This window comes from Gigantopelta aegis, chromosome 3, assembly GCF_016097555.1.
Source record: "Gigantopelta aegis isolate Gae_Host chromosome 3, Gae_host_genome, whole genome shotgun sequence".
Lineage (NCBI taxonomy): Eukaryota > Metazoa > Mollusca > Gastropoda > Neomphalida > Peltospiridae > Gigantopelta > Gigantopelta aegis.
In genome coordinates, this window is record NC_054701.1 from 52,457,102 (window position 1) to 52,480,444 (window position 23,343).

General features: G+C 37.9%; 1 protein-coding gene across 1 annotated transcript in view; it reads left to right on the top strand.

The window, feature by feature from the left end:
* Positions 1 to 336: 336 nt before the first annotated feature.
* LOC121368226 (tropomyosin-like) overlaps positions 337 to 23,343 on the top strand; it is a 52,987-nt gene continuing 29,980 nt past the window's right edge. The window contains exons 1-4 of the mRNA XM_041492863.1: positions 337 to 448; positions 4,604 to 4,759; positions 8,094 to 8,209; positions 16,751 to 16,989. Coding sequence (XP_041348797.1) covers positions 419 to 448; positions 4,604 to 4,759; positions 8,094 to 8,209; positions 16,751 to 16,989 — 541 coding nt within the window. The 5' untranslated portion in view covers positions 337 to 418. The remainder of the gene's footprint in view (positions 449 to 4,603; positions 4,760 to 8,093; positions 8,210 to 16,750; positions 16,990 to 23,343) is intronic.

Here is a 23,343-nt window from a genome sequence, read left to right on the forward strand (position 1 = left end):
GTGAAAGTGACTATTTGTTGTAAATGTATGTAGTTAGTTATTTGAATGTTTGATTGTATTATTCTTTTAAGTAGTGCACCAAAATGTTTGTAAACAACCTCAAATGTAACACCAATGGTGTTCTGAGTGAATAAAGTTCTGTTCTGTATTACAACGTTTATTCATATTAGCATTACTGCCAAACAGCTATATGGGGGGGGGGGGGGGGGGGGGGGGGCATCTCGACGATTATGTGGATGTTTTCGGTAGGTTAAGCATACGTACTGTTTTCAGAGCATACACACGCAAAGCAATCAAATGCGATCCTTAAATTACCGCCCTTCTTAGTCGCCAAAGCGTCATCCTTCCCAACATGTAAACAAATGTTAGAACTGTGATTGTCCCATTCGTGTCGAGTTGCTCAACTTTTACTCGGACAATGTCTGCCGGTACAACAGAAATACTAAAGGTATTTAAAGTACTACGCCTATGTACCTTTTTGTACGAAGCGACGCAACTACAAATAAAACACCTTTAATTTAAAAGTTTAAAGTAAAAGAAAACAGTAAAAAAGTAAAAAGAAAAAACCTGCCAACTGATCAGTCCTACGAGTTATTAGTCCCCTACCTTCTGTCTGACTAAGAGATAAGAAAAACATTTGAGTTCGGTAGGGCACATGTATTACTTAGCAGTACTCTCATAATGCTGGTTTATTTCTGAGCCGATTCTTTTCTAAATTCTGTGGACACAAAAATTGTAATTTTGTTTATTTTCAAAACACTTTTACTTGTCTTCTTACATCAAACAAAACTTAAGTTATTTACAGAAAACATTTTTGTAGAAGGATGGGGCGGGACAGTAACTTTTTGGACCCTTGTTTTAGCAAACAAACAAATTTCAGTAGCAATTTTGCATTGGAGTTTTTCCAGCGTTCTGGAATTGGAAACATACCCAGTTTAGTGTTTTTTTTAAGGAGATGTAATGTGACATCATTGGAATACTGACGTCATTCAAATTAAAAAATTTGTGTATTATTACAATGCTTCCCCACATTAAAATAAAAATTGGTCTTCTGACCTTGACCCCTGTTAAAAATCTATAATAATAATGAGCATAGAATGCTGTTTACAGGTCGTTATGTTTGTTTTTGTTTTTAATTATTATTATTTTTTTTTAAATTATTTATTGTCCCAGAGCACATCTGTAATAATTCTTGATAAAATGTTATGTTTAAGTTTTAAAAGAAGAAAAAAATAAAGAGTACCCCTGGTTAAGATCTCACTACACATGTCATCTGCCATTGAAACTCATGTTAAATTGTCCAACTTCAAATGAAGATTGGCAATAGAACGGGTTCTCGTTGGCACTAACAACATACACCACTGCAAACATACATTATATAAACATTTATTTTCACTCCAAAATTGATAACATTTTCGTCTCAATTTTTTGCTTTATGATCGAATCTGGCTGTAGTACCTGTCCAAATAGGTGGTTCATTAAGCAATTAACTCCGGCTGTCTCTTCCACTATACACCCATGTCCCAAAATGTTAGTGCACCATATTACAAAATAACATGGGCAAAATCCAGCCAGAAGGCTTTCCATTAAAAATATTAATTGTTTTAATTCTTCCCCAATTACTAGAAATGAATATGTGAACCACAACATATGTCACAATTAGGAACTATAGTGGACCATGATGAATGAACTCTCACCCGGAAGTGAACTATGTAATGAGATCTTAATGTCTGTTAAGTTTGAGGTGGACAGAATTTTGAAAAAAGCCATTTAGTGGAGTCCAGCGAGAGCGCGGACCGACTAGCAGACACCAAGTGGAGGCCAAGCTGTCATTGGCTGAAGTTCGATTCCTTGGTTAAACCTATCAAAAACCTAAGTCTGCATAGAATAACTGCATCCAAACATGTCTGGACTCTAAAATTAAACCAAAAAGTAGTTTTGACTGCTCGGCCGAAAAAGTTTTAAGGTGATTTGAGCAATTGAGCGGGCGCCAAATTGAAGTGCGTTGGACTATTTATAAAAAAATCAAACATAAGAATTTTGAATCATGGCCGCAAAATTTTAAAGTCGAAATAAGCCCAGAAAAAAGGAGGTTACCTGTCCTAGTTAAGGTTGGTGTAGCAGGACTCATGGCGAAGTGATGGGCTGTTCAGGCTTGAAGTTGGGGAATCCTACAGTCAACAGCTTGATGTTCCTGTTGATGGCTCCTGAATAAATGCCCCGCAATACAATCTTCAGGATGCGATGGATGGTTGAGTTGGGCATTACTGGACTTAGGAGTGCCTGCCTGTACAGTCCGTCCTGCTGTGCAGTCACGTAGAGATGGTTGTTTTTGGCTGTTTGTATCTGGTATTTTCCTTGTCCATTTGGAAGTTTGCGCCATTGGGTATTGGACCAAACTCCCTTAAGGTGCGTGGCATCGGAGAAATCGCCAATGACCGCTTCCCGGTATTTAGATGGTAGCTGGTCGCAAACAAGAACCCGGTCAGATGTCTCTGGTTCGGTAGCCGCTGACATCTTCCTCCTCTTGGGCTCCCGTTGTCCCACCGCTGGAACAGCAACAACTGCCGGAGGTGCTGATGGGCTGGCTGGGGGGTCAGTAATGACCACGTGTCCCATCTCCATTTCAGCTGGTGGGTCTACAGGAGGGATCGCCACTGTCAGTGGAGCTGACAGCTTTGGTCCTCCCTAAACCGCTCCTGGTGAATGCTTCGGTCGAGTAGTTGAGGGCAGCCGCACAGAATGGACCGCCTCCGGTGGTTTAGCCACCGGGATTGGGTCACCCTGCACCGCCCCTGTCGGTCTCGTCCTCCTCTTCGGAACAGGAGGGATCGCCCCTGGCGGTTGGGCGCCAGGTTAGGTCCCCCCTGGGAAGTCTTAGGTCGCCTCCTCCTTCCATTCGCTGTACTTCGTGGCTTGGTAGCGCCGTAACACAAGGTCACCGTCGCGTTGTCTCCATTGTGCTCAATGCGGTACTTGGACAAAGGACCAAGTACACGCAGCACAGCCCCCAGGGTGTGGGGGGGGGGAGAGAAATCAGCACGTTCTCACAACACATCCGCATGGTTAGAGAGTCAGCTTGGGTATGGGTAGTTCTGATATAAGTGCTGTGGGTCAGACCAGCTTTATTAGCGGCAGAGGATGAGGATGCCTGGTACAGGGAAGTACAGAGACTGCACCTGTGGAGGAAATTGAGACAGGTAGGTGATGGTGTGGACAGCTCAGAAGACAGGAGTTGGAGGAAACTGACAGAAAGGGTCGAAACAGATTGAAATCGTGGGATTTTTTTTTTTTTTTTATAAAAATTAAGATAATGAGAATCAAATATTGATGAAACTGATAGAAAGGGTCAAAACAGATTAAAATCGTGGGAAAAATTGAATTTTTTTTTTTTTTTAAATTAAGATAATGAGAATCAAATATTGGCCCCACAACCCCCCCCCCCCCAAAAAAAAAACCCAAACAAAATTCACATTGGCAGTATTTACCCAAAGAGGGCCCCCATAAAAGCATGGCTAAAAACCAAATCGATGAAATGACCTTTTGTAAGGATATCTATTTAAATCATGTTTATCCTAAAACAAAGTCCCCAAATTCAGTGCCTACAGACAAACACGCACACACACAAACACACACACATTCACACACACACACACACACACACACACAGGGTTTGTGATGATGTGTAAATCATGTGTCCCTGACTCGTAATTTGCCTCCACTGACTCACAGTATTTGTAACTGAAGGTCACAACTGACTCGCAGTATTTGTAACTGAAGGTCACAACTGACTCGCAGTATTTGTAACTGAAGGTCACGACTGACTTACATGTACTTGCAGTAAAAATTGCCAATGTTTTCTGTAATTTTACTCGCATTCAAAATATGATTTATTTGTGCCTTTACTATCAAAACTGAACATGAATTTTAAGAATAACTTCTGCTGATGTTCCATGAATATTTGCCGACATCAAATCAAAAGCCTGAAAAGGTACCGTGATCAAAACATCCATTCTGCTATTATAAAGACTGATCATTTTTGTGTTGCGCTACTTAATGAACAATGCACAGAGTTCATGGTGTTGTTTGGTAATTATTACCTCCCCTCCCCAGTTATACATGTTTAAGCAATGCATATCGTTTAATAGTTGTGTTGTAAAACACACTCACACTACTGAAATAAATCAGAGTGTTTACATAAAAAAATAGCAAAGTTTTAACATGCATCAGGCTAAGCATACAATATCTTTCATGTACTAATTATATTGTTCATAATGCTAGTTTATTTAATTAATGTATAAATGTAAAACCGCAATTTGTATACATTAGTAACATTGCTGATATACTGTTTATTTTCCATGATCGAAATACCCATACATGACCATGTGCGCAAAATCAGCATAGACCACTCTGTATCATATTACGTAAAATCAGCATAGACCACTCTGTATCATATTACGTAAAATCAGCATAGACCACTCTGTATCATATTACGTAAAATCAGCATAGACCACTCTGTATCATATTACGTAAAATCAGCATAGACCACTCTGTATCATATTACGTAAAATCTAGCTAACAAGATGTCTTAAAACACTTTCAGAGTCTGCAGAATAAGTTGCAGGATGTTAGTCGGCTGTCAAAGACACTACAGGACAGTGCTAAGAAACTTGATAATGCCAAGAAGGAGAAGGATTCTAATACTGTTAAAGACAGTTTGCAGAAGCAGCTACAGCAGTCAACACTATTGTTTGACCAGGTCAGGACTTAAAAGTGTTTCTTAGAACATGCTGATAAAAATTAGGTAGGGTAGGTCAGCTTATTTTAAACATTTTATTTTTTTATTTTTCTACTACATTTACCCCAACAGGTTCAGATAAAATATTATATACATGTATGTACTTTTTTTTACCTTCATATCAAAAAACTAAAATTTAAGTACAAAAAATTATATGTAAAAAAAATAAAAATAAGGTTGGTCCTTTTCTCTATAGGTAGGGTGGGATTCCTGGAAACACACAGTTGTTTTGTTTAGGCCTCAGTCTATATCTTTTCATGTTATTTAATCAGGTCAGTCTATACAAAATGGCTTGATACCAGTCTGTAGGCCTACAGTGATGGATCCAAACAGACGTATATTTTTTCATAAGTTTTTTAACCAGGTCAGTTTATACAAAATGACTTGATACCAGTCTATAGTTAGGGATCCAAACTACCCACATAAAAGTTAAGCAATTTAGAGGCGGGTTTTTTCTTCATAATTTATACTGTATGTACTTATTTTATCAATAACATGTCAAATGCAAAATGTCAGTACTATATATTGAACAAGACACAGTTACGTTAATTATATTCGTTTAAATGCTGCCACACAAAAAACACCTGCCCAATGTTTTTTAACGCGGATATTCACAGTGGGCATTTTCATGGTCTATGCAGTGGTATTGTATAATAGTATTATGCTAATGTTTTCCAAAATGGCTTACAAAAACAGCAAAAATGCTTCACTTCGTATTATTCTCCAATAGTCCTCTGACAGTACAAATACGGTCTTGAAACGATTAGTACCTTTCAAAAAACAAAAATACATCCTTATATAATTTAATGCACAAAACAAAACAAGTTTAATTCATAATTTATTTTCATTCAAAGGTTACCACAGTAACAAAACATTGAAAATATTATCAACAAAATATTTAGAAATAGTTCTGCTTGCCGATATAAAGACATTTATTTCTTTTAATTCCAATTATGATATACACATTTGAATTTTGTAAGAGCATAACTAATTAGTTCCAGAATGGGTATGCTAAGAATCTTTAACAGTTTTATATGAAAAGCTAATTGAGAAAAGTTTGGCAGCCATTTCTGTTTGCCACAATTGACTTCAAAGATGTTAGCTAATGTTCAGTTTGCTTGCTGCGAACAATCCATTTCTTAATGCTAATGACAAAATGTTTCGCGAACGCCCACATTAAAAAATGTAGGGCAGAGTTACACATTGCACCTGCAGGTGTTTTATATGTCACAGCACGTTAAAAATCTGTTGCTTGCCTATATATATACCCATACACTGAGTTTCTGTATACAAACTGTAGACATGGTTAGGCATCATTTCACCAACAGTGAGGTGGCTCAAGCCATATGAATAGTGACCCAAAGAAATGAAGCTACGCATCATTTGAATGTCGATTACAACAAGACTGACTAGTCTACTGAAACGGTGATTACGAATTACAACAAGACCGACTAGTCTACTGAAAGGGCGATTACGAGGTATGACCAGACTGACTAGTCTACTGAAAGGGCAATTACGAGGTACGACCAGACTGACTAGTCTACTGAAAAGGCGATGACAAGGTACGACCAGACTGACTAGTCTACTGAAAGGGCGATTACAAGGTACGACAAGACTGACTAGTCTACTGAAAGGGCGATTACGAGGAACGACCAGACTGACTAGTCTACTGAAAGGGCGATTACGAGGTACGACCAGACTGACTAGTCTACTGAAAAGGCGATGACGGAGTACGACCAGACTGACTAGTCTACTGAAAGGGCGATTATGAGGAACGACCAGACTGACTAGTCTACTGAAAGGGCGATTACGAGGTACGACAAGACTGACTAGTCTACTGAAAAGGCGATTACGAGGTACGACAAGACTGACTAGTCTACTGAAAGGGCGATTACGAGGAACGACAAGACCGACTAGTCTACTGAAAGGGCGATTACGAGGAACGACCAGACTGACTAGTCACAAGATACTGAAAGGGTGGTTACGATATACGACCAGACCGACTAGTCTGCTGAAAGGGCGATTACGAGGTACGACCAGACTGACTGGTCTGCTGAAAGGGCGATGACGAGGTACGACCAGACTGACTGGTCTGCCGAAAGGGCGATTACTAGGTACGACCACTGACTAGTCTACCGAAAGGGCGATTACTAGGTACGACCAGACTGACTAGTCTACCGAAAGGGCGATTACGAGGAACGACCAGACTGACTAGTCTACCGAAAGGGCGATTACGAGGAACGACCAGACTGACTAGTCTACTGAAAGGGCGATTACGAGGTACAACCAGACTGACTATAGTCAACTGAAAGGCTGTACTATACAACAGCCCACAGAAACAGGTTCTTCTGTGCCAGACACCTCCAGAATGAATTCCAAAGGTTTGTTTGGAACCAGATATCTGTACGGACTGTACACAGTAGGCCTTTGCTGGTCTGCATTCGAGAATACCACTTCACTGTATTCTACAACAAACCGTGATTGGCTCCAGATACAGTCATGTTCACAGATGAGTTCAGGTGCTGTCTGGATTTCAACAATGGTTTGGAGAAATGTAGAATGATTTGCCAACTCATTACTCAGCATAATCACTTTGGAGGAAGCAGTTTAACTGTCTGAGGTTGGGTTATCAGACAGATCTTGTCATCAGATGAGATGCAATAACTGGTGTTCTGTTTAGGGATGGTTTTCATTGGGCTCCACTTTTACTTCCATCTCAGTCAGTAACTGAGAATATATGGGTAATTCAACAACCTAAATTAATTTTGTATTAACAGGAGTATAGCTGTCATTGATCCAGGTATTCATTTGTTCCACATGGCATCAGTTAAAAAAAGCCAGAAGAAAAGCTGAATTGATGACACACTTGCCCATAGTATATTAATGGCATAGCTGCTCATTGTTTGCACCTCACCAACTATACTGGTATCTCCATTCATCAGTGTTTGTGGCATGTCTGCATATGCTAAACATAAAGAAATCTGTAACTAGACAACATAGATGTTTAGAATTAAAATGATCATTTGTTGAATTAAAAGTAGGGGCAATGCTATACTTTACTATTATAAACAGCATATTTTATCTCTTTGTTTAATGCATTATGTTCAGAATGCAGCAGGGACATATCCAAACAGATATTTAAGTACCTGAGGTGGTTGGTTGTGGAGCTGGTGGGGGTTAATTATGAGAGGTTTTAATGTTATATCATAACATAGAGTGAAAAGGTCTGGGTGGGGTTTTATATAGAAAGCTCTGTACTATGTATTATATTGTATGATTATTATTTTGTGAAAAGATTCAGGAGAAAATCCACACTTTACAAGAACAACTTGCTGGTGACCAAGATGCCTTACCTAGCACAAAGAAAGACCAATCTAGCTCCAAAACAGATGAATCATCTGAGAAGAAAAGGTAATTGTCCTGATGGCTGTTCAGGCTGTGATAGGATATACTTGTATGTCTGTCCACAGGGGTCACATTAAGATGCATCCATGCGTCCCTGAACGTATGGACGCCTGCTCATCACCACAAATGATAATAAAACCGTCCCAGTTTATTTTCAAAGACGCATTCCAGACGCATGTTTATTACATTATTTCATGATCACCACGTCCTAAGTTATTTGGACGCATGAAATCAATTAGCCAAGTCAAACAATCCATCACTCATAATCCCGCCATGATCTCCACTATGATTCCCACTATAAACCTATTGTAAAAATGAGTGAAAATCACTTTCCTCCCCTGATCGTCTGGTGGAATTGTGGCAATGACAAGATGAGTCTATATATACAGGACACTTCGGTTGATTACGGTATATTCTCTCAGGCCGAAAACGCCATTGGAAATCCTCATATGGCCAATGTACATCACAATCAATGGGGTTTCCATAAGCAGAACATGGGCTACGTTACTAACACTGTAGCCATGTTAGGTTTCACTACACAGATGTCATCTGCCATTGAAATCCATGTTAAATTACCCAACATCAACTGAAGATTGCCAATAAAACGGGTTCTCGTTGGCACTAACAACATACACCATTGCGAATATATATTATATAAGCATTTATTTTCACTTCAAAATTGAGAACATTTCAATCTCGTTTTTTTGCTATATGACAGCATCTGACTGTAATACCGGTCCGAACAGGTGGTTCATTAACAGATTCACTCCAGCTGTCTCTTACGCTATACACTCATGTCCTAAAAGGTCAATGCACCATATTACCAAATAGCATGGGCGAAATACAGCCAAAAGGCTTACCATTAAACATACATATTGTTTTAATTCTTCACCATTTCCAAGAAGTGAATATGTGAACCATAACTTGTCACAATTAGGAACTAAATGTATAGTGGACCATGATGAATGAACTCTCACCTGGAAGTGACTGATGAATGAACTCAAACCAATGTTTTATGAGTTTGGTGTCAAAATAAAGGGAATTTAAAACTGAAAAACATTCTAGTCCTCGTGACCTACTTTCCAAACATTTTTATTTTCAAAGATAAACATCGTGTTTGGTACCAAAATAAAGTAAGCAAACGAGTCCACTGGAAAAAATCCTTAAAGGTCCGCGTTGTGCCACTACCAGTCGTATGGTTAGTGACACTGATGATTCGTATAGTGATAGTACTCTTTTATAGTCGTCACTGTTCGAGCGCGTGTTGTGAAACACTCGTACAACGGTAGATAAACTCGGAAGATCGATCAAGTTAAGGAAGATTTTAATAGGTTATAAGTTACACATTTCACAAGGTATAGTTCAGTTCTTCTCTGGGTTCTTGTCACAGAGTTAACTGATAGGATGATCGTAGTTCGGGATGAAATGTACACCGGAACTGCATCTGCCTCACGTTATCGTCGGATGTTTCAGTTTTACTTTCGTCAGAAAGTATAACGACCGGCTGGGTCAACAAAGTAGCTGATTCTTGGATTGCCGTTGGCCGGAGCTTTTCATGGTTGAAAAAAGACTGTTGATAGAGCTTGCTGGCTCTTCTTTTAAACACTACTGGCACAAGGAAGGTATGCGGGTTATGCAGTGACATTGGTCGGTTGAGGCCGGATCTGTCCGTCAACACAGTCGTACGCGGTCATCTCGCACCGTCCACAAAGTTCATATATGAATTATAGACTGACGACCGCTGGCCCATCGCTGTTCCTTTAATGTCAGGAGAATTAGTTCGGAGATTTCTGGACTGACTTCCGCTGGCCATCGTCGTTCCTTTAATGTCAGGAGAAATTAGTTAGCTATCTGTTCCTTTAATGTGAGGGTATTGTGTTACAACGTTGATCAAAAATGTAATTCACTATTGTTTGGTATCTACATATACCTTTTATAATATATATGAAGTATCAATAAAATAAATTTAAAAAAATGTACCTGTTATTTTATATATTCGCAATAAAAAGTCGCGTTTTTGCTATTGCTTGCCAAAACGCCTGTCAGCTCCAAGAGCTAAGTCACGTGACCCCGTGACGTGCTAACCGGCATAACATGAAAGCGTGATTTGCAGCCTTTCAGACATTTTACTGGGAATGTGTATTTTTAACGAAAATTTTATTCTGTTGAATTGAATTGTATGGATGGAATATTCTTTTGGAGATAGTTTTCAAATGTAAAATATGGTGAACCATTGTTTAGTGTTTGGATGTATCAAAGCAGCAGTTTTTTCGAACTTCAAACAAACCGACAATCACAGGGATTGCATGGAAGTGGTTCTTAAACAGAACCTGTGCGTAATGAAAAGGACCATCATGATGGGATAGGATCTGCAGTGACCACTTCATCCCTGGGGATTACAACAATTATTTAAGGTGGTCGATAAATATGACACCTATTTATTATTATTATTATTTAAAAACATATCTGTTCCAAGCCTGTATCCCCACCAGCACATGTTCTACGATTGCGCATGATACAGTAAACAAGAAACCACAATGAGCACGAGCTAAACTAGAGCTCAAAAGGTTGAGGGGGGAGGAGGTGGGAGGGTACCAGAGCAGGGGCGGCAGTGTAAAATATAGTGATACGGCTCGAGGTTGCCAGACTCTTCTTTCAAATTCAGTTGAGAGGGACATTTTTACAGATACAACAAATATAACCCACAACAGTGCCTCTTTGAAAAGTGTTACAGCCATGCGTAGTCCTTGCAGTGGCATAGGGAGGGGCCCACTGGAACACCCCCCACCCCCATCAAACTTTAAAAAAAAACCTATTAAATTTTATAAAATCATACATACATGTACACATGTATATACATAGTGTGGGTTGTTCCCTACCCCGATCCCAATATAAAATCCTGCCTACACCAGTGGAGGGTACCAAGCCAAGAACAATAAAAAACATGAGGCTTGTATTTAATAATTAAATAAAAACTTTTTGTGCGTGTGTGTGTGTGTGTGTGTGTGTGTGTATATATATATATATATATATATATATATACACACACACACGCACATGCAGTTTGTGTGTGTGTGTGTATCAAAGACGGGGTAATCGTAATCAGTAATCGTAATCGATTACATGTTTTCACGTAATCGCAATCGTAATCGATTACATTGTTTGAGAATGTCATGTAATCGCAATCGTAATCGATTACATTGCTAATGTAATCGTAATCAGCGATTACTTTCATGATTACTCGTAATTATTTACTAAATTTAGATGTGTTTAGCATCAACTCCAGTAACAGTGCCTATAGTTAGAAGCAGTACTGCATGGTCAGTCAGTAGAACTGATCTCCCATTGTCTACTACTCTCATAGTAGAACTATTATTTGCCTTGAGAAACAGGGGATCATAACGTCTGGATTATCAAATGAATGTTACCCAGGGGATAAAGACACATAATGGTATCTATCGTGTTTATGTTTACTATAAAACCACTTGAATGAATACAGTATTCTAGCTAGCAATATATAAAAGGGCACTGCACCTAATTCATTGCCGTAAAAAAAATGAATTATGTAGTAATTAGCTTTGTCTACACCGGCGCGCAATCTTGCCCCTACTGTCTACACCGGCATGTGATCATACCTCTACTGTCTGCCAGTGGTCACCTTTTAAACAATGAATGCAGTTCCACAGTAATTAGGACACCACAGAAAGTGTTATGAAATAATCATGCCTCTTTGAAAGCTTAATAAACAATAACGGGTGTAGGTAGCAAGATAAATCGTATTATTATTTGTATGTGTTCATTCTTGCATTGCATCATACCGATCTGTCTAAGACAATAAATTCAGATCCCTATTTTATGTGATATTAATCAATAAAATAACATTATTTATTCTGCTTGTTTTAAATGCATTCTGATTTGAACACATATTTTTATTATCCCACTTTCAAAAGTCGGGACTGAATGTGTGTCCTGCTTCTCACAGGTAGGTAGGTAACTAGGTTAACGTGCTCATATACCACTTCCTCACCAATCAAGGTACCTTTAGAGTAGGTGTACAAATGTGATAAGACCAAAATGTCCAAACTAGCATCCGTTAAGAATCAGCTGGGTTTTAAAAAAATCATTCTCTGCTGTCGGCATGTTGACCTACTAACAGAACGCCGGATGCTATGTCACAGGTCTGATGTACGTGGGTCAGATCGACTGAGCAGTGGGTTTTTCCCCAACTGTTTTACAAAAAGTCACATTATTAATAACTGAGATGGTATTTTTGTTTTTTATATTTAATACTGTAATGTTTATGTATTTGTTTTATATACTATGCATTAATAATTAGCCATAAGCGTGGACTTTTAATGCTACCCCTGTGTCCAGATCATTTTTAGTTGACCATGGATAATAACTCACTATAGCAGCTAAAGTCAAACTTAAGATTTCTATAGTTTGAAAAACATTATTACCATTTTTTTCTTGTAGATTAATTAACCTGACCTATTACCTGTTTGTACCCACCCACCTCATAACCCACAGGGGCCAACCATTACAATCACCAATTGATAAGACTTGAAGACTACAAATCTTGCAAATTTAATGTGTACATGCTTTCATTTTCGCGAGTGGGATTGAGGGGGTGACATAGCAGACTGATTTTTACCTGCATTTAGAAGTTTTAATTGAAAATGCCAGAATCTCAGTAATAACGTTTATTGAAATTTACCAAATATTTATATAGGGTTATAAACGAATAACTGCATTTTTACAAGGATTACAACTATTTAGTATTAATTTAAGAACAAAATAGAAATGTCATGCCCCCTCCATCCCCCACTGACTTAAAACATACTCCTGCAGGCCTGTCCCATACTGGCATGGATAAACATTTGTTAAAGCATTATAAAAACAGAACTAGTGCACTACAAATCAAACTTCAATCTTTCTATAAACATCCTTCTTTTCCGGGATCTGCTTTGCCTATAGTATCTTGAAATGACATGGGGAAGATCGTTTCGGTATGGTGTATTGTTAAAACGTATCTGATTTGTTGAGATTGGGGTATTAGCATGCTTAACGGAATATGTCAAACCAGCCTTGAGCAGTCTTGAAAAATATTATCTTTCTTTACACTTCTATAATAAATGTACATGAAACACATATATTAAGGGTGGGACGTAGCCCAGTGGTAAAACGTTCGCCTGATGCATGGTCAGTCTAGGATCAATCCCCGTCGGTGGACCCATTAGGCTATTTCTCGTTCCAACCAGTCCTCCACAACTGGTATAACAAAGGCCGTGGTATGTACTATCCTGTCTGTGGGATGGTGCATATAAAAGATTCCTTGCTGCTAATCAAAAAGAGTAGCTCATGAAGTAGCGACAGCGGATTTCCTCTCTCAATATCTTTGTGGTCCTTAGCCATACGTCTAATACCATATAACCATAAATAAAATGTGTTGAGTGCGTTGTTAAATAAAACATTTCCCTTCCTTCCTTCCTGGGGCGGGATGTAGCCCAGTGGTACAGTGCTCGCTCGCTGTGCGGTCAGTCTGGGATCGATCCCTGTCGGTGGGCCCATTGGGCTATTTCTCGTTCCAGCCAGTGCACCATGACTGTTATATCAAAGGCTGTGGTATGTACTACCCTGTCTGTGGGATGGTGCATATAAAATTCCACAATTTCAAGACATTGGCGCAACGTCTTACCAGGGGGCAGAGCATTTTGGTGTGCCTACTTCACATATTGTTGGGACATCTTGAGTACCGTAGCTGGCCACACTAAATGTGTGGTTCACAGTGTTCGAAATAAACACTTATCCATTTGTCCTGACAAGTGAAAATCTGCTCAGACAAGCAAAATGGACCTCAATGGTTGTCCAGTAGACAAGTAAAAATATATAATGCTGTTTCATTTTGAGCAACAAAGACTTTATTCTTGCACTTAAATAAAACTAACAATTCATTTGGACAAGTGAAACTATATGTAAACAAGTAGATTTCTAGATGTACTTGTCCGGTGGACTAGTGACAAATTCTACTTATTTCTATCACTGGTTCAGATGATTCAAGAGACCACTCCAGTGGCATTTATCCCATGTTTGGAATGGCTGCTGTTAGGATACAATGATTCCATTGAGGCCTTGATTCGTACAACCAATCCAAGAGTGCCTGTTTGTCCCAGGTCATTACTTTACACCCCCTTTCTTCGGAGTTGGTTCTCTTCACTGATGGATTTCAGTATGCAACTTTTGAATCAACATCTGTCAGGTGTGTGGACTGCCTCTGAGAGGAGCCTCCACATCAACATGTTGGAGATGGAAGCAGTTTGTCACGCTTGTCTCCATTTTTTTAACGTAATTCAATATTGTTGAATTTTGTTGAGGCCTGACATCACATCAGTTGTTGCATACCTCATTCAATGGGGAGGCACCAAATCCAAATCACTGAGTTGTGTTGTCTGCCAAACACATGTTCAATCAATGTCAGATGCTGTTCACCTGTCCAAACAGAGTGTATGCTGCACAAGGAGGTGGCTTACAGAGTTCTCGAGTTGTGGGGGAGTCCACAACTCCATATGTTTGTCACTAGACTGAAGAACCAATTGCTAGTATTTGTGTTGCCGCCTCTGGTTCTGAGTTGGGCAGCTTGAGCTTGGTATTCTCATTGCAGATCCTCAGTATCCAAGCTTGAGCTTGAACTTTCAGTGCAGGAACTGGTGCACCTGCCATTGATATTGGATCTGCTAAACTGAGACTGAAGCAGACAGCGTGGCATCCCAAGCCAGAGGTGTCCCGGCTTCATGCAAAGAGGTTGTTGGGGTTTGCCTGCAACACAGAGGCTTTTCTCAGTAGATTGCTGAAGTCTTCTTCTCCTCAAAGTGCCTACCAGTGCCTAAGGTCTACCAGTGTCACTGAAGTCTTGAGTTCATTGGCTGGCTGAGAGGGACGTGGATCCCTTGTTGCCAACTGTCATTGACCTAGCAAGGTACTTTTTGGCTCTTGTCCAGGAAAAGGAAGCTAAAGGTCCAAACAGTGAGACGTCGCTGTTTGTCCATTTTTACTAATCTCAGGCAGTGTGGATGTAATAGTCCAGTGGCTGTGTGTGTGTGTCCCCTTGAAGTTACTCTTCATATTCTTTAGGGGTTTCTCTACAAATCTGTGCTGCATGACTTATTCATGTCATTGCAAAGCAAAGTTCAAAGGCTTTCCATTTTGCTGAAATGGAATGTTTTCCTGGTTATTCATGCACTTAAAGCTTTACGGGCCTTTAAAATTTACCAGTCTCCGTGTTGTGATGTGGAAGACTTTTTAGTGAGATTCATGCATTATTGCATGATTTGGTGGATTATAACACAGATGGGTCAGTTACGTTACGGACTGATTGTATTTCCGTGGCTAAGAATCAGGTGCTAGGAGAAGAGTTTCCTCCGGAGTTTGTGTCATACACTTCCTTCAGATAATTCTGTCCAGTCAGGGCTTGTAAGTACTATTTAGAGCATACTAAGAACTTTCATCTTTGAAAAAAGATACTTTTGATATTTTTTATGAATCAGGCGGGAGACATTATGAAGAATGCATTGTCTCAATGGATTGCTGCAACCATCACAGTGGCATATGAAAAGGTGGGTGATGATGTTCTTTGGAATTTCTCCATCAGGCCTGATGAATTTGGGTGATTTCTGCTTCCCTTAATTTCCATGTTTTGTTGGACATCTTCAAGGTCATGAATGCAAGGTTTGGAAGGGTTGACACACATTCAACCACTTCTATATCTGAGGGTACCCATCAGATTCAGACAGTCATTGTGGGGCAGCAAGTCATGTCAGTGCGCAGGGCCTCAAGAGAAGGGAAACTTCTATTCCGGCCGGTTGCTAGCATATGTAGTTTATCCACCATCTGGTTGGGGGGAATTTGATACTATATGGGGCTGTCGAGTGTCTTTTTGTTCCATTTACCCGATGAGATGTTTTACCTTGCCCCTTGTTAGGGGTTTTGGATTTTAATGTCAGTTGGGATAGTATTCAGTTGATATTAAAAGTAACTTTTTACAATAATACCTTCTATAATGTGGTTTTATTTCACTGTATTATTACTCGAGAAGAACACTTGTGGTTGAATGGGTAAGTCCTTTTTTTCTTACCTGTCATTAATGTTAAATTCATGTGCTCTATAATGGTGTTAAATCACATCCGTTATAGCACATTGGTTGTGCACAGTAAGTTGAATAAGACTATTGGAAAATTTGCTTCTAATTTTCAGTATTAATCTACTTACCTAGTGCTGGCACAACCAAGGTAACCTCTCACCCACCCCTAGGGAGATCTTCCCTTAATTTGGTAATTTCAGACTTTGAATCGAGATGAGGTTAATGATCTACCCATGCACGGATGTACTATACATTTGGCAATGGAAAATAATTCTGCGGTGGAGGTTATGATTTAGGTTGTATAGCATATTAGTTGTGCTAGCACTAGGTAAGTATGAATAATAATGAAAATTAGACACAAATTATCTAAAATATAAAATTAATACATTTAAAATAATTTTTGTTTCTAGTCCTACCAAGGCAAAACTGACTCCTGAAGAACAGGAAATTGCATATGAGCATAAGGCTCAAATGATGCGGAACCTTGAAGGGCCAAACAGGAATTTACAAACTGAGCTTATCCTGCAAGAACGTATGAATGAGGTCAAGCATCTGAACCATCAGAACCGCAAACTTCATGAAGAGTGCAAACTCTCACAGATCAATGCAATGAAACTTGTCCAAAAGTTTGAACGGAAAGCTAAAGAAAGTATGATTTCAGTATATTTATATGTCATTCTCATATGCATTAACAATCATTGTATTCATACATAAGTTGTTGCATTGCTCTTATAGTCTTGTATAAATCTGAATGACAAAACTGTATTCCATTATCAAAATCATATCTGCAGGGCTCAAACCTAACAACAGTACTGATGGCAATTGCCGTTGTTGTGATATAAATTGTCATAGGTCATGGGTGTCACCGACGGCACTCTTGTGCTGGGGGATAAAAATGACTGCCGTCGCAGTAAAGCTCCCCATGATGGCAAAATGTATTCACAATTCTGTACATTTGAAAAAAACTTCATACAGCAAATTAACCTTTCGGTCATGTTTATTTGCCACCCTAAAGGAGGGGACAATTAAGGCATTTGGCCTGGTATGCATAGTCAACGATATATAATGCACATTATTGGTTAATATCAACAAGTATAATTGTGTAGTTAATTAATAAAACTCTTACCCGGTAAATGTGTCGGCTATTATATATAACGGGTGCAGCCATTTTTTACCATCCCAGTGAATACACCCTCTGGCGAGCTGGTGGTTATATAATACCTAACGTGTCACATCAGGAATTAGTCTTTGAACTGAAGAAACAAAACATACCTGATTTTTGCAGATGCATTGCAATGTTCTGTAATAATATCCATCCCAGTAACACAGAAATGTGTATATGTGGTTTATTTTTCAATACAAAATAAACCACCATTGTCAAAGTGTTGAAATAACTGTATTATGTTTTGGACATAAATTAACCCACATACTGAAATAATAATCAGATTGTTTTCTTGGTTAATTGGTCTTTTCTTTCCGTGGCCTGTACTTGTAGTATCTGAGTGGCAGGTGTATGTTTAGATGGTCCCCAGACACTAAAAAGACGTGCCTCTTTTATTAAGATCACAGGGTATTATGTGATAACCTCAAATTGTAATGGACATTACCAGCTGGCCTGCTTTATTACTGTAAATAATTCTGTAAAACGCTTGATTAAGTAGACAGTTTCCCATCTAAAATCACAAAACTGACCAATTACGTAGTCCCGAAGAAAAAAAAATTATCACTTGGGTATCATGAGTGGTCATTTTTGCTCGAACGTATTCTACCAATAGGCCTAATAATATGCATTTTTTCTTTGGATTTTTTAAAAGAAAAAAATAATATAAATCCATTTCGTTATATTGATGCAAATTGAAATATATTTAGTTAAATAGTTTATTATACTATCAAGTCATTTATGTTGTTTTACAAGTCAGGTGGCGAAGCGCCTTGTCGTAAATTAGAGCATTTGTTTACACTGTGCATAGAGAAGTTGGACAGAGCTGACGTCACTTCGCCCCAAGCTATACCACCAGACATCACAAAAATGAAACAAAATGGCTGCCCCCAGTTAGCAGGAATAATCATGGTTTTTTATTAACTCTAAAATTAAGTGTTTTTCATTTGTTAAAGTGTCAGTATGTGTTAGTGGTCCAGGTATGCAACTTTCCAACACATGAGACTCTTGTTGGAGTTTAGTCTACCTTTTGGCTTTAAAAAACTAAACATTTGCGATTAGAACATTTGGCAATTTTAGCTAGGAACCTGGTTTACTGTGAATCCTGTTTTAGAAGTATCTGCTTTGTGAATTTAAAATGTAATCAAGACTAAATATGACCTTTAATTATAACATTGATATCAGTTAAAGAGACTTTTTGTTTTTAAGCACAAAACATCTTTAGTTATAACTGAGATAACAAAAAAAGATAGAATATTAATATGATTGAAATTAATATACTGTAAAACATGAAATTAATGCGAGTATAAAATAATGTGAGGGAAAACCTCAACCAGAAATGTATGTATTAATTAATGCTAGGGCTGTTAACGAACACATCAGTTTTAGTTAGCGTAAAATGTAGAGGATTCATCATGAGGGATTTTTAATATGGAAAATATCAACCGAGTCTACGCAAATCGGTATTTGTCGAGGCTCTACCGAGATATATACTGATTAAAGAGAAAAATTCTATTTGTCCTATATCACTTCTAAAATAACATTTTCATTCCATATTTAGTAAATCTCAGTACTAAAGTCACTTCCATCGATAATATGACATGCATTTTAACTAAATCCTATTAAAATGTTACGCTTATTTATACAGGTCTTGTTGGCTTGTAAACAAATGACCCATTGACAGCAACACATTATTACCTAGAGACCTTGTACATTTCCATATACTTTTAAATTTATATACTATTATTACACGGGTTAATACACTGAATTATCACATGGGTTTTTAACATGGATATCATGGGTAAGTTATAGGATAAATAGAGGATTTGTCATGAGTATTTTTTTAATATGAAAAATATCAACTGAGTTACGATTAACTAAACGAGCTTGATATTTTACGTATTAAGAAACACGAGTAGCGAATTCTACAAGTGTGATTTGAGGTGCAGTTAAACATTTGTTACTGCTGAATGCACACAACAAATCAGTGAGTCTGTAATGGTGATTATAAAACCATGCTAAAACATGTAAGGGATCTTAGTATTAAAGTTACAGTGTGTCTGGTTACCATATAATAATATCATGCACAAATATGAAATACAAGTTCAACTGCACTTTTAAAAAATTTGTGTGTGTTCGCTATGAACGGAGAACATTAAAAGTATACGCTCGATTCGTCGCCTGTGCGGCCATTGCTTGGAAAACTACAAATGACAGCCTGTTGTCAATTACAGTTAACAGGTGCATTTGCGGATTTGAAATTGTAGGGTTCATCTCAAAAAATGAAATGAGAATTCTTGCGCTGTACAAAGAACGTTCGGTTGAGGATACTTACTATTCTTTCGTTGTTTTGATCTTCAGAGTGTACTATCGACAATCGTACCTTCCTATTTAAGAATTAATATTTTATAAAGTGTTAGTTAAGTTCTAAGTTTAGTTTGTATAACACATTGATCATGTATATATTTTTAATAAAATATACTAAAGTAAAAAATGACCGTTTTCACTTTAATTTTATGTGTGGTAAAATCGACAAATTCAAATAAATATTATTTCGTTTGGAAAGGGTAAAGTTAGATTGTTTTGTTTAATGACATCAGTGTTAGAGCATATTGATTTAATAATCATCTGCTTTTGAATGTCAAACGTTTGGTAATTTTGACATATAATCTAAGAGAGGAAACGGGCGCAATGTGCAGGGGGGGAGGGTATTGGGGGTCGAAACCCTTCCCTGACCAAGAAAAAAAATATGAAATGTATTTTCTGGGGGAACATGGCCCCATATAAACTCCGCTCAACACAGTCTATAACCCTCAACCCCGCTGAAATCCCTGCACACGCGCCTTGGAAACCCGGTACATTTAAAATAAAATAAAAATATTTTTTATTTTTAGCAATGGATCATTTATATGTACTATCCCACAGACAGGATATCACATACCATGGCCTTTTATATACCAGTCATGGCGCACTGGCTGGAACAATCACGGTGATGGGGATTGATCCTAGACCGACCGCGCATTTAAAAAAAACACCACATTTTTAGGTCTAAGTAATGAATAGAAATAACATATAGTCTTCATAAATGTTACGTATATCGAACATACCTCCCTCTTCCCTACCCCTAGAGCATTACGTAATTATTAACACTCCCTTACATGTAACGCGTATGCCAACCGCTGGTCACTGTAAAGGTATTGTACCATACCTCTATGAATATAAATATATTTTGGAGGTATGAGACAACCCCTCAATCAAGACAGTTAAATTTGTTCGAAATCACGCAAGAAGCTCAGCGCCTGCGCAAATTGCGTAAATTCCCAGTTCTACCGGTGTCCCGCTAATTGAAGAAAAACAAGCTGGCCATTGGGTTTGCAGTTGACATAGATAATGTAGATAAACGAGCATTGCAAAACTATAGCGATGTGGTGGGCCTTTTATGTACGAAACAGAACTGGATCATCTATTCTAAATGCTTAAATAATTAAAATATTCCAGACACTGCAGCTTTAAAATGAGATGAACATTAGTTTCCTAACATCCACACATGGTGGATATAATGCACGGTTTTGTAACAACCAGTAAACAGACTGGATGGTGTTGGTTGGAGGAACAATTGAACTCTGCAAAGCAAACCTTCTCAAGGTGATTTTGACTGGTTGCAAGTGATACCATGTGCAATAACACTTCAGCACAGTGTCATATTTTTAGTTTCACTTTATTTTTGTAAAGAAATAGGCATTGTGAAATTTATGCATGTTTATATCATGTCACATTTTTACCATTAATTTCATAATGTCACAGACCATTGACCTAATTAATGTCCCAACAAAGTATTATCTGAAAATATTTACTGTATTTCCTCTAAAATTACGACTCCTCAAAAATTTCCATCGTAAATTTTCTACAGCATGTCAGTGCCAAAATACTTCTAAAACTATGACTACAGGCAAATATAAAAAATTGTGAATTAAAATTTCAACAACCCTGTTATCAGTAAAAAAAATTCTTATTGTTTTTTAAATCGGCTATTAATGTTCACACACTTACATCTAAGGTGACACAAATGGGGATAAAAGCATAATAATAAAAAACCAAGAATTAGAACAGTAACAAAATTAATACCTCAATGTAGTAAAATGAAATCAACACAATTTATGTTCCCAGAAAGACCGTAAAACATTGTTTTCACTCATGTTAGCTTTGGTTCTTTGATCTCCCAATCCTAAACAGATCTATTTCAAGCTGAACCTGTGGGGCATACTTAATTTGGTCATGATATAACATCTTCAATTTTAGAAGCACAATAGGTGTCATGCAAATGACTTTAATTTTGGAATGTATATATAAGCATGCTCAAGCAATATATACATGTATATATAATTTGGTTTTTTTTCATATATTTTTCAGGTAGCATAAACTTTGCTACAGTCTTGACCATCCCCTAAAATTACTACACACAAGCCTGGTGTTTTGAACTTATTTCATAATCCGCAATGGACATATTTTCAATTCCTCACCGATTAGAACATTTTAATTTCATGTCTATTTAGCATGCATGTCGTAACTAATTTAGTGGGATCGTGGGAGAGAGGGGGCCAAGGAAGAAAAAAACTATTACATGGTATCACACAAGCCTGGCCTAGGATTTGTTTTTGAGGTGGGTGGGACAGAGTACAGCATCTATGGGTGGGTGGGACAGAGTACAGCATCTATGTCTGCTTGCAGACCGACATATTGATGTTTACAGTTCAAGGGTAAGTTTTAAACCCTTATTCCCCACTCCTTGGATCACAAACAGTGCATGCAGGCTTTCATTTTTAAAATTAAGTAAGCAATTACATTGCTGTTTTGAATTATGATGACGTATATTCTTTACATAAATAGCTATAGTTATTTGCATATTCTCGTCAGAATATGACTGGGAAGTGGTGTACAGGGGCAGCTGTATATTAATTTGACAAAAACACTCTTTCCAATCCCCCTGCCTCCCCCCCCCCCCATTTTCCAATGCCTGTGATTTTTAGAGATGTTTTTAGCCAACACACACATTGTAGGCCAGTTATGTTCTAATTAACCATTAAGCACTATTGGCTTATGGGCTCTAATTTTTGTAGGGTGGAGAGCCGATTTTTTTTCATGAATTAACATTGAGTAAAAAAACATCAAGTATGTTTGTTTCTTCAGTTACAACCAACTCGCCATTCACTGGAATGGAACAAAATGGCTGTGCCTGTTATATATAATAGCGGTCACATTTAACCATTTTATTAATTAAATATAATACAGTACTTGTTGATATTAAGCAATAATGTGCATTTTATATAGTTGAATGTGCATACCAGTCCAAAAGCGTTGCGTGAGTATTCCTTTAATAGTCACATGCCCAGTATCCCCCCAGTGGTTCCTATGTGCGCGTTTTGTGGTATTTACAATATTTGCACATCTAGATGAATAAATAGACTGATACGTTGGTTTGCTACTGTCCACGATAGCCAGGGAGTAAGAAATGGGATGTGAGACTTAACAGTAAAGTGGGGTTCTTTCTGTAAGTATAAAATATACTTGAATATTGTATTAAAATTTAGAAAACCTGTCTGAATTAGCAACAGTTTGTACATAGTAGAATCGTTTGTTCGCCCTTGATTGACTCGCTTTGGTCAAATTTGAAAACTACGACCCACTAGCAAATTTTCATTTGGAAGAGGAAAGAATTACAGCCACTGTCAGTTTTTGAAAAATAATTGAATTGAAATGTTGCCGTAATTATAGAGGAAATAAGGTACATTTGATTTGTCTCTAAAAGTGCTTTATTTAACCATCGACATAACCACCATATCTCAC